The sequence below is a fragment of the Microplitis mediator genome, chromosome 7, assembly GCF_029852145.1.
Source record: "Microplitis mediator isolate UGA2020A chromosome 7, iyMicMedi2.1, whole genome shotgun sequence".
Classification (NCBI taxonomy): domain Eukaryota; kingdom Metazoa; phylum Arthropoda; class Insecta; order Hymenoptera; family Braconidae; genus Microplitis; species Microplitis mediator.
Genome location: NC_079975.1, coordinates 2711221 through 2724366, shown reverse-complemented (window position 1 = coordinate 2724366; position 13146 = coordinate 2711221). Strand labels below are relative to the sequence as shown.

General features: G+C 31.2%; 2 protein-coding genes across 2 annotated transcripts; one reads left to right on the top strand and one right to left on the bottom strand.

Annotated features, from left to right (window-relative positions):
• Window positions 1-1606: 1606 nt before the first annotated feature.
• Window positions 1607-3527, top strand: LOC130670920 (uncharacterized). Its single transcript, XM_057474547.1, has 2 exons — window positions 1607-1985; window positions 2114-3527. Exons 1-2 carry the CDS (start codon window positions 1941-1943, stop codon window positions 2486-2488), a joined length of 420 nt encoding a protein of 139 aa, XP_057330530.1. The 5' UTR covers window positions 1607-1940; the 3' UTR covers window positions 2489-3527.
• A 2028-nt stretch (window positions 3528-5555) lies between these two features.
• LOC130671206 (hairy/enhancer-of-split related with YRPW motif protein 1-like) lies at window positions 5556-12208 on the bottom strand. Its single transcript, XM_057474940.1, has 3 exons — window positions 11361-12208; window positions 9895-10109; window positions 5556-6888 (listed from the first exon to the last, which is right to left on the bottom strand). Exons 1-3 carry the CDS (start codon window positions 11927-11929, stop codon window positions 6491-6493), a joined length of 1182 nt encoding a protein of 393 aa, XP_057330923.1. The 5' UTR covers window positions 11930-12208; the 3' UTR covers window positions 5556-6490.
• Between the last annotated feature and the right edge of the window lie 938 nt (window positions 12209-13146).

Here is a 13146-nt window from a genome sequence, read left to right as displayed (position 1 = left end):
AAATGAGATGAGGACATAAGTGAAACAAGGAGCTTTTTTTTATGCGATCAAGTAATTTATCGAATGAAAATACTCTGTATAGAGACTCGATCAATCTCATGCTAATCCAATATTCCATGCAATTTCATCTTTTCGAAGCAGTGTTCTCATATGGGCAAATGTCGATGTGCAGGTCGCACATCATCAGGCCCGAGGGACATGTCAGGACAATTCGTTATGCGTACACGCTCAGACCGCAGAGTTGGTTTTTATTTAACGCGTACGTTTGCCCCTCGGTTTTGTCCCCCGCGTATTTTAAAAATAAATTCTGCTTTTTGCAACATCAGTGTCTTTGGAAATTATTTTTATTTTTTGTTGGCAATAAATTATGAATACAGAGTGGGAATAACAGACTTTAATTAAATTTTAATTCTGTTACTCTGTTAAAAATTTGCAGAGTAAACGCGGATTAAATCCGGAGTGAATGCGGAGTAGATGATTATTTAATGTCTTTGGAGTAAAATTCATTCCGACGGGGAGTAAATGCGGATTTAAATAAAATCCAGATCATTCCGAAATTACTCCGCTGGAAAAACAAACTCCGTATTTACTCCGTATGCTGCAGTATCACTCATGAGTGATTTTTTTTTACTCCGGAACTCCGAGTGAAGTTGGATTTAAATAAAATTCATATTCACTCCCGATTTACGGAGTAGAAAAAAAAATTTTGGGAAATGGAGTAACTCCAAAAATTTTTTTTTCATTTTAAATAAAATTGTAATAATTTTTACCAGTCATCTGGAATAAAAATTGAGTTTTATGAACGTGTAATAAATAAAAAATAAAATAATTCTACTAAAATTTAAAATAAATAAAAAATTAACTCCAGCAACGTTATTACTCTGAAATTTAAATACAATCTAAAAATAACTATAATCTCACGTGCAATATTCAAAAACTAGTACATATATTGTATACATATAAAGATTAAAGTTTTTAAATAAATAACGACTTCTTTCAATCAATAACTTTAAATTATTACCGACCCTAGCTTATGACCAACGACTGCAAAGACTTAAAGCATTAATTGAGTTATTTTTTAATCTGGCCAACCCGAGCATCGAGACCGCAGCTCATACTCAGACACGGCTCATAAAAATGAATGCAAGACGGAGAAAAAATAATATTCTCTCCTTATTCCTTCATGTTCTCCATTATTCCTACAAACTTTAAATTACTGCTGGTGTTTTACCAGCTCGCAAGCTCGAGTTTCATTTCGGATCATGTCACCCGCGTCTCAATTAAACTTTGTCTTTTTAAAGTTAAAAAATTATAATATTTATACACATATAAAAGTTTTATTAAATTTGTCTATTAATATGATAATTTAATGAAAACAAAATTAATATATATGAATATGTATATGTATATATAATAGACAAATGTAATTATTGGTAATGTAGGGCACCAACACTTGGAAATATTAAAAGTAACATGAGGCAGCCCAGCCCCTACCCTTAGACAGTGACCCGACTAGTCAGGGGTTACCGCGCCTGGCTTTTCTGATAAGCGGGAGTCGCGGTGTTCTGGCTCAACTCACGAGGTTATAAATAGGAGCCTCGTTTAGCTAAGAGCCAGCATTACGACGTCGGGCGTCGCGACATTCGCATCTCTATTTATTTTCTTACTCATCAATAATCGCGACGTCTTATTTATTTACTCTATTGATTCGCGTCCTTCTATCCATACATACATAAATATAAATATAAATATATACAATATACATATATACAGACATTGATATAAAGCTTTTGTTTACACGGTTACGCTTTGATCACAATCCGGTACTTTTACTCCACAACTGTGAAATATATTTTTTTACCGTGTAACTGAGGATTGGAGGAAAAAAGGGCGAGTTCCTAGTAGTCGCAATTCCACCACGGGATCGATAAACCAGGAGAATGTTCAAGAAAGCTCTCACTGAATCCGGAAGGAGAATCCTAAAGGTAAATTATTTTTATTTTTATTTAAAAAAAAAAAAAAAGGTTTTGGTAAATTTGAATTTTTTGAAATTTAAATGAAAATGGATTGTGAACAAGTGAATTTTTTGAAATTACTGTTAATTTTTTTTTAGGCGATTAAAAAATTATCAACGAAAAGTCGGGTGGTGACAAAGTCGCAGCAGAAACAGCCGAGACTAATAAACCCGCAGCTTAATATCAATAATTATAATGGCAATCACAGTAACAAGGGTCGGAGTAACAGCGATGGTAATAACCAGGTACCATGTGAGCTAGTGACGACAGCAGTACCAGGATGGACAGTGACATACATCGAGCCCGAGGTCACATCATTGTCCTGGTCCCTCTCGTCGCTCGACACTCACAGTATCGATACATATGTAACCTACATAATGGAGGGTTTCGACGAGTGCAACTCAATGTGCTGTTACTGCATCGAGCATGAAAATCAAAAGAATGAAAACCGCGAAAATGAAATGATTATTTAACCAAAGTTACTTTTTTTTATACGGAAATTTTTTAATCATTCTTCCTAATATCTAGTCAACATGTCGATGTAATTTTAGGTATTTTAATTACTAATGAGTATTAATTATCAATATCAATGTAAAAATCACTTTCCTTAAATTTATTACTTATATATATATATATTTATATTTATTGATAATTAGCCTACATGTCCAACGAAAAAAAAAACAATGAATTGTTATTTTTATTTTGCTCAACGCCTATTATTTTGGCACAAACTTAAGCAATAATTAATTAACTAATTTAAAAAAATATATATATACATATATAAGGGGTGTGCGAATAATTTGAACTTACAAATCATTTTTAAATTTTTTAATTATTCGAAACTTTATGAATAATGCAAATTTTTTTTATCTTAATGACAAAATTGTGATATTTTTTATAATAATTAAAATTTTTAAGGGGAGTAATCTCAGACACAAATTACGAGTTTACTTTTGGTGACTGAAAAAAAAAATCTCTCATTAAATAAAAATTAAATATTTGAAAGTTGATCGAAATTTCAGATTTGAATTGAATTCAAAAATTCAAATTATTTGGTTCGAATTTCGATAGCTATATTTGGTTGCAAATCGATTCAAACACCCCTAATATATATATGTATATTTAATGTATGAATATATATGGTGGTATATGGATGACGTCAATGAATTTATTTTAAAACTATCGAACGTCACTGGGCAAAATTATATATATATGTCGTTTAATAATCATATATGTTATATTTATCTGACTATGACGTAGTTTGAGAGAGGGTCGAAATATCAACGATACACATGCGAATTAAGTGTAAATATCAGTGGCTTGGAGCCATTTAAAACTAATTAATAAAATCATTTATTGTCATATTTTTAGTTAGTAGATATTTGTATGTCCATCTAAATCTTATATTATATGATAAATGATAAGTTATTTTGTATTACGGCTGTGAAAGTTTACAATGAGCACCAATAAATTATAATAAATCTTCCATAATTATTTTTGATTTATTTTAGGATTAATTTTTTTTGATTGTGCGATTTTTTTTCAGGGCTTCATTTATTTTTATTTACTAAAGTTTTTTGTAATTTTATTTATTTAGTGGAGTGATGAAAAAAATTTATTTTACTGGGTTATTTTTGTTCGATAGCTTTTTTAATTAAAAAACATTTTCAAGGGCTTTGATATTTATTTAGTGGTTTATATTTACAGTATTCGAGTAAATCAATGGATTTTTATTTTGCTGATTATTTATTTTGTAATAAAAACATTTATTTTTTTGACATCAATATTTTTTAGTGTTCAATAATTGAATGATTTAGTGGATTCACTTATTGACTGTCAAGTGTTAATTTTTTTTATTTGACGCGCATTAATAAAATGATTGTTGTAAGCTATAGTTGTTTAAAATTTTTTTTTCCTCAGTTGGTCTTAAAAAATATTTCAGTTAATTTAGAAATGGTATATTGGGGCTGTAAAAATTTGAAAATCACGAGAAAATATCGCAGTCACAATATAACGACAAAATATCATATTGTGACTTTGACATTATGACGTAATACCACCCCGTGATATTTTTACTGATATTTTGTCATGTGATATTTAGATATAAAAGAAATAAATTTTTCTCACTATTATTTCACATCATAATTATGATTCAGTAATCGAAGAATCTTTTTTTTTCCACTATTTTATTCTCAAATTATGGAAATAGTATTTCTCACTTAAATTTATACATAAATGATTATATTTTTGTTTAATTGTTGAAAATATGATAGAAAAAATAATATTTTGAAGCTTAGATCATTTTGCCGTCAAAATTTTATTTTTTTATAAGATAATAGAACAGGCCAGAAATCATCAAATTTTCGCGCAAAATTTGAATTTTTTTAAAAAACCCCGCCATTTTATTAAATTTAAATTTTTCTTTTCGATCAAGGGTCATGGTACAGGAAATACCTTCTAGTTTAATAAACTTTCTGGTTTTTTTTTATTTCATGCACTGGAAAGTCGCCATCACTGCAGTGGCGGACTTTTTTTGAAGCGGTAAGAGATTGTGAATTACTCGTTAAATTTAGAATTGTTTGGCACAAAAATTTTATCCTGTATTCATTATATATCCACAAATATATCCTTGAAACATTAAAACACTTCGACCAGTAGTTTTCTCTAAAAAAATTCCCAAAAGTCATATTTTTTTCAGGCGATCTCACTAGTGGCCCCCCTTAAGTAAAAAATTCAAAATTAATGTATAATTACGTACAATAATGATTTCAAAATAAAATAATAATAATAATTATAGAGTTAGTTATTAAAAATATATGTAGGAGTAGACCCAAAGTGATGTAAAAATGTAATTATAAAATAATGAGTAAAATTTGAAAAATAAATGATGTCAAAATGTAAACGTAAAATTAAGTAACAAATGTAAGGGACGAATAATAGACACGTGGCGAGCAAAGTAGTGGGGTGAAGAATATTCGAGCAAATTGGATGGTTTTGCGTTTAAAATAAAAAGATGCCGATGGGGGTGCAGAAGATTGTATTCTACTTATTGCAAGTCGTTAATTAGAACCGGTTTACCCTCTTCCCCCTCTTCAATATTTCATATTTTGCTTAACCCGGGAATTCGTACGGCCATTGCTTTCCAACTTTGAGGATTATTATTCCAAACAAGCTGGAATGGTAAAAAAATATAGTGCCCAGAAACGCGGAATAATAGAGAGAAAACTGAATGGGATATAAAGGGGTAATTTAACATGAGAAAAGAATAAAAATAAATACATTTTTTTTTTGCTGAAAAAATACCAGGTCAACTGAAATTTCATTATATCATATTATTATATATTAAAAAGATGATAACGTTTTTTTTTAAATTTAATTGGAATTTTTTTCATTACTTATAAAATTTTATTCTGTAATTAAAAATACAATTTTTATTTTTAATTCAAAAACATATTGCAAAAAATACTTTACACTTTTAATTATAAATATATAATAATTTATTTATTTTTAAATGGCACTTTATCATTCTCTATATATATATATATTTATATTTATATAATTTATCTAAAATTAATCCCGAGACTCGCTTAAATATTTACAAAAAAATTATAATTAATTACACTGTACAAGAGCCTCATTACTGACAATAATTTATAAATAATAATAATAATTAAATATAAATAATAAAAATCTCCACACTTAGGTACAAGTTATGACTAAAAAATTATTATCACTCTTAAAAAAATATTTAAATATATACACGTGCTATTGGTAGCAGATTTTGTACGAAGACTTACACTGGAAAAAATCGGGAGTGAATTCGGAGTGATTACAAATTTTATTTGAATTCGAATTCACTCCGTCACTGGGAAGTTTCGGAGTTTTTTCAGCGGAGAGATTTCGGAGTGATCTGGATTTTATTTAAATCCGCATTCGGAGTAAATTTTAGAGGGAATAAAATAAATAAACAGTCATTCGCTCTTAATTTAATTCGCGTTCTCTCCGCAAATTTTTTAGTGTAACAACAATAATATACTGTAAAAAATCACCGGGGTAAGTCCAAGCGGTGTAGGTGTTAAAATTATCGGTGTTAAATTTACCCCCGAAAGCGGTGTGAAAATAACGCCGCCACCGGTGTAAATATTCTGTACCGGTGTTAAAATATTTTACTTTGTGAATATTTTTACTTACTCGATCACTATACTTGTTAATAAATGATAATTTTTATTAATTTTCATAAAGAACTGAAATTTTTTGTGTTTTATAATCTTTAAAGTTAATACTCCAAGCGGACGTAATTTTCCCCGCTTTTACACCGGTTTTACTCCGTTTTTACACCGGTTACCCCGCTTTAACACCGGTGTATTACTCTTCCTACACCGGTGTAATTTCATTTTTACACCCGGCGGAGTTAAAACGAGTCCATTTTTAACACCGCTCTTTTTACAGTGTAGTAATTATTATTATTATTGCTATTAGTAAGCCAACTCAGCACCCCAAGGTCGATAAGGTTTTCCGTGCTGCTGCTGGGGATACTGACCAGGATATTGTCCCCAGCCGATGGCACCCCCTCCAATAAGCGGAGGTACTCCAGTACCTGCCGGCATTCCATTACCCCCAGTCATTCCTTCGTAATTAACAGATCCGGTTGACGTCGCGGTGATTGAACCAGTAGGTGGAATCGATGATGAATTACTAGGCGGGTGTTCACGATGAAAACTCTGCAGATGAGACAGCAAACGTAATCTCAGAGGATCGCGCTCATCAAGGCCTTCCATTGTCACTAGATAACGTCCAACTTCAGCAGCGCACTCGCCCCACCCCACTGCGTGGTAATCCATCGCCAATTTTGTTGTGTCATAACCTTCTGGACCTGCAATATTTTCTTTATTTTATTTAAATTTAATACAAGTATAAAAATTACGAGCCGATTGGACGTAAATAAAATATTTAATTTTGCTGGGGCATTTTAATAAATTCTACAGACTCTGGAGGGTGTTGGCGGTATGGATAATAAAAAATAACGGCGGGATAAATGAGTTTTGGTTTTATTTCGTGTGCAGTTACAAGTGGGATAGGATTATTAAATTAGATTTGTCATTTAACAGGCCACGATAATCCCCTCAATTCCCCTGTCGGGTTTTTATCTCTCTCTAGACTCTGAGCTACGAGTTGTGGCTGTGGACTGATCAAGTGAATGAGAAAAAATAAATAAAAGTTAAAGGGGAATGTATTTTCGTGCATGGGACACTTTTGCTATTGACTGTCATATGCACGAGGACTTAATGTATTTATATATTATATGTAAGAGTGTGTGTATGGGGATGTGTGCTGTCGACTAATGTGTCTGGTTGGGATCTATGGGGGTCTAAATGGTTCCCACGCTACCTGTCTCCCGTTTAGTTTGCCGGCTGCATCACTGCAAAATGGGTGCTGTGTATAATAAACCCATCCTAATCAACCCCTGAGCATGAGCCTTGTGAGAAAATTTTCTTTCGCTTTTCATACTTGATCGAGCATAGATAATTTTAGCATAAATCCTAAAAATGATACATTTGTCCTTTTTTCTTTTTTTTTTTTTAATACTAGAGTTTACCGAAAATGAAACCGAATAATGACACTGATTTTTCAAGTGGAAATTCTTTGTCCATTTTTTTTTTGTAGAAAAATAATTTTCAAAATTTTTATTAAAAATTATTAATTTAAATGACTAAAGTTAGCAGACAATTTTAGAATTTTTTTTTCGGCAATTAAATTACAAAAAAAAAAAAAAAACTAAAAAAATGCACATGTAGAAAATTTAAAAAACTATATGTCAAATTTTTCAAAATATTTTTTTTTTTAATATTTATGGATTTAAAAAAAATCCAAATATAATTAATTTAAAAAAATATTAAAATTAAATGTAAGAGCAAAATTTTGTTTCTGTTTTAAGTAAAAATAGTTAAGTGTTTAGGTTTACACTTATTTTCATTCGGTTAATTTGAAAAAGTGGCTTCTGGGGTGTGTATAAATTTAAAATGAAATGAGTAAAAATGATCACGAAGCAATAGGATCTGCTGGTTTCCCACAGAGCGGCTCTGCATCTGCCCTACACAGAGTGGCACCTCTGCTACACTCAGCACCAGTAGTGTGTAGCTCTCGACTCATTTTCATGGGGTGCCTGAGGGGGAGCTCCCACCCCTCGGTCTTTTTTCTCACTCTCACTCTCCCTCACACCCTTACTCGCACTCACCGCATTGATATTCTCCATACTACTCGGACAGTTCCCCTACCAAACTTTATCGCTCTAGAAAATATATATACATATATACATATATACATCCATAGGCAGTAATATTTCGTGCAATGTGTGTACGTCAATCGTGGGAACGCCACTCGGAAGAGTTGTTGACTTCCTCCTTGCTTCCCACAGGATCCCATACTCAGTACAGCAAAATATTATAACCAAAAGACCGAACTACTGCTCAGGGTGCTGGCTACAGCACCTGCTTCTTATTTTCTATTGCTTTTAATTCGTCAGGACCACCAACTTCCTGGTAGGACTCCGCTAGTACCAAACCAATACCACGAGTAGAGAAATCGGAACTCGTGAGACCATTCAAATAATTATTTTTAAAAACATGACATTCATTCTCAACCATAATATTTATCTGAATTTTCTCTTAATTACCAAATTAATTTTTTTTTACTACACAAAAAAAAAGGATTTTTTGACAGAAAAAATTTTTACCTTCCCCAAGAAAACTTTTAGTTGCCCAAGTCAAAAAACAAATTCGGATTTAAGTCTCAAAGTTCTCAATGAGGTTTTTGAAGATTAATTTAGAAATTTAAGATTGACAATAGTATAGAAAGTTATCCTAGTTTAGTCCTCAAAGTTGTAGTTATGACCCATTTTACCACTTTGAGGACTAAACTGGAATAACATGATCTGGATTAGAGCCTTGTAGTCCACATTTGAACCTCAAGTCTCATTCGACGTATTCTCTCCCCTCCTTTTTTCTATCTAAAATTTTAAAAGTCCGAAATATAATTTTTGATTCGTTGAGGATTTCGAGGCCTTAGTTATGATTCAAAATTTAGACCTCATAGTTCTCATTGAGGATTTTGAGTACTAAAGTAGAGTTACACTCTGGGCGGCAAATAAAACATCAAAGGAATTGAGGCGTTTGAGGACTAAACTAAAATTCGTATTTTGACTCAGGTGCCCTAAGAAATTTTTTGTATTATAAATTGAAAACAAAAATTTTCTTGGAACGGGAAAAATTTTTTGGGGTGAGAAAAATAAAAATTGTGTAAGCCATTGAAATTTTTTTTACACAAACTCAATTTATCAGAAATCAGATGTAAAAAAATTTAATTAATTAAAAAAGTTATTTATATTTCCATTCATCGGATAAAAAATTTTTAATTAATTAATTAATAAATTTACTTGTATTTATATTTAAAATATAAACAGTTGCGGTAAATAACAGATGGCAATACGGTTACAGAAATATAAATAAAAAAATTACAGTTACGGTCTTTTTTAAATTTAATGTCTCTTGAAAATCCCTTACGCGGTCAACAGGTGTCTTCCGGTCGAGCAAAACACAAACTCAAGAGTATACACAAAAAATATATATAAAAAATACCGTAGGCGTGAAGGTCTTGAGCTCAGCCTTCAATTTTCAAAAACTCATTCAATTTTCCTCTCAAGAAAAAAAACCATTCATACGCAGCTCATAGCAATGGGTGGGTATAAAAATTTTGAGAGCTACTTCCGCGTGTCCTTCAAAAAAATCCGTTACGCAAGGACTTACATCAGGTTTTTAATACATAATGATAATAATAATGATTAGATTTAACGGGTGAAGAGATTGAATAACGTGATATTTACCTTTATTTCTCAAGGTCCTCAGGTGTTCAACAGTTAGCTGTAGTATTTCGGCTTTCTCGAGTTTTCCCGAGTGTGGATCACGTGCGGCTGCTGGTACTAAACGCCGTAATTCACCAAGAGATGCATTTATTCTATCACGTCGCTTCTTTTCAATCATTCCGCGTCTACGCTTGCGAGATGTGTGCTGACAAGAATCACCACCAGGTGAATTGCAACTAAAAATAATTTATTTATATTTAAATATTCAAATTATTTAGAAAAATTATTTTTCATTTTTTTGTTACTATGATTTTTTATATTTTTATATTCCATTAAAAAAATAATTTACGATATTTGAAATTAAAAAAAAAAATTTTAACTCCGAAATCGAAAGAAAATTTTTTTAAATTCTTGTAAAGGTTCTGGAGCTCAAAATATTGGCTGGGGGAAAAAAATCAATGAGATCATTTTTGTAGAAAATTTTACGAGTTAAAAAAAGCTTTCATTGAAGTTTTTGATATTTTGAATATTTAAGCTGTAACTTTTGTTTTGAAATATTGAAAAATATTTTGGAGTATTTGATTTGTAAAAAATGATTATTTTTATTGTGCGGTTGAAAATAATAAAAAATATGAATTATAAATATTGAAATTTAAGATTTTTTTTTTACTCTAGACTAATTATTAGCATTTTATAACAATGACGGGTTGATTGCGCCTGTTGTGAGTCTATAAAGCAACGGACAAATATACAAATGACTTATGAATATTCATAAAATATATATATATATAATAAATAAAACCAAAATTCAAATGAAAATATATACTTTTAATTTCGTCACAATAATTAATTCCATTGTCCCCTGATACTTTTTAATAAAATTCTTTTGTATTTAATTATTTTTTATTCAAACAATTTAAGAAACTGAGCCTCCATTATTGACCGTAATCAGTAACTCCGAAATTATTATTAATTTTTCAAATAAATTGAATTAAATTTTTGTTCCATTTATAAAAATTAAAAAAAATATATAATTTTCTACCAAGCGATGACTAGTAAATTTGCAAGAACAATTTTTCTACGCAATAATGTCTCCAAAAAAATATTTTTTTCCTCAATTGAACCGTCAGTACTTTTACTATTTATCCAAAAATATTTTTTATTACTTCAAAATCCCATTACTTGTAAAACTTTTATCTCCGTTTCATTAAACTTCAATTAGTCCTTCAATTACTCCAAAGTGTAAAAAAAAACTTCCATTATCAATTTAAACCAACACATGGCTTATTTAATTACCCGTCAAATTTAAAAATAAAATAACTCTAACAGTTTTACTTAAAAGTAATTACCGTACTCTTAATTACTTGTTATTAAATCGAGTGATTGTTTTTATAAAAAATTTTCCATTGACTTTTATCATTTTTATTATCACCAATTATCCGATTGATTGTTTTTGCTCAATAGAATAAAAAAAAAAATAAACTTACGGTTCCTTGCCACTTTCTTCTGAAAAAACGTCATCACAATCAGAGTCACTCATAGTCCTCTTTAAATTTCTCTGCTGATGCCCCTGCTGTTGCTGCTGCTGGGAATCACTTCGACTCCTCAATTCCGGTCCATCAATTTTAAGTTCCGGCAATTCGTGACTAGGTCTCAGCTCAGTTAAATCATGTTGGTTCTGTTGTCTCATTCCACCAGCATTTATGTCCCCATGGTGGCCCTGAACATTCAAGTCGTGTCTCATGTCTTGTCTCATGCTGTCATTCCTCATATCCTGCCGATGATGTAAATCAGGTCGCAGCATCTCTTGGTGTCTTAGCTCAGGTCTGAGATGAGGATCGGGTCTCATATCATGGCGCATGTCATGCTGAGTTTGATATGCGTGATGAGGTGGCGGTGGGGGAGGAGGCGGTGGATAAGTCGGGTAATAATGATGACCTGCAGGTGGTCCAGGTATACTTGACAGATGATGACCCGGTCCCACTGTGCTCGTCGATATTTCTGATGACAGCAGAGTGCTGTTGTCATCTGATCTCGCGACCACTACACGCCACATTTTTTTTTATATTTTTTTCTTGACCAATAAAATTAATCAACACTTCAGTTCACACTCAACACGTATGGGAACGGTCACGAATAAGACGAACAGTTGATATGTATTTTTTTAAATTTAAAAAAAATGAAAGCACGTCCGAGGCACTTGGATATGGTGGTAATAATTATGAACGTTGATTAAAATTACTAGGATGGCGGATGGACTTGAACTTAGACGTTAAAGTAAGAGCAAGTTGAGAGTGCGTATATTCTGGACTACGTGCGGACTGGTCGCGTGGCGGCAAACGTATGTCGTGTGCGGGAGGACGAGCACGACACACGACCTAACCTACGGTCACGGGGATCGGAGGAAGGGAGAAAATGCGTACGCTCGCCACGTGGTGGCTGTGGTGGGGATTTCGCTGGATCTGGGGTACTGTGTACTGTGTACGCACTGTAAGACTGAAACATGTGTGCCAGTGTGCACATGGTATTTTATATGTCTGTGTAATGTTAGTAAGTATTGTAGAATAGTATCTGGACGAATTACGGGTTTAGGATACTGGTTAGGTGCCCGCGAGGGGAAGGGATCCACGGAGTAGGGGCACGATTTCGTGGGAACGCGTGTCATAATTTTTGATAGGGGATGAAATGCCATTTGGACAAAGAAATCTTATTCTTTAAAATCAAGATATATATCACTTTTATCATTTTTTGAAAATTGTTATTAATTATTTCGATTTTCGACATTTTTTTTTTAACTTTAATTTAAATTCTTTTTGGATTAACGAAAATTAAAAATTCCCGCTTTCATTTAAAAAAAATTTTTGGAGTAAAAAAAGAATTGATAAATTTTGATAATACCAGAGTATATTTTTTTATATTGATATATTTTAATTGACAACATATTTTATAAATTATTGAGAAAAAAAAATTTATTTAAATTTTGTAATGGAGTAGTCATAAATTTATTCAAAATTTTTTTTTTGGAGTAAAAAAAAAAATATATAGATTTTTTAAATACCAAAGTATATTTTCTATATTTATATATTTAATATATTCAATATACTTTATGAATGACTATTAAAAAAAATTTTATTCAAATTTTGTCATGGAGTACTCATAAATTTATTCAAAAAAATTTTTTTCAAATACTCGATTTTGCCGGCCTCTTATTGGTAACTTTTTTCAAAAATTTAAATTTACCCTTTTTGAATTATTCACTTTTATAATCACTAA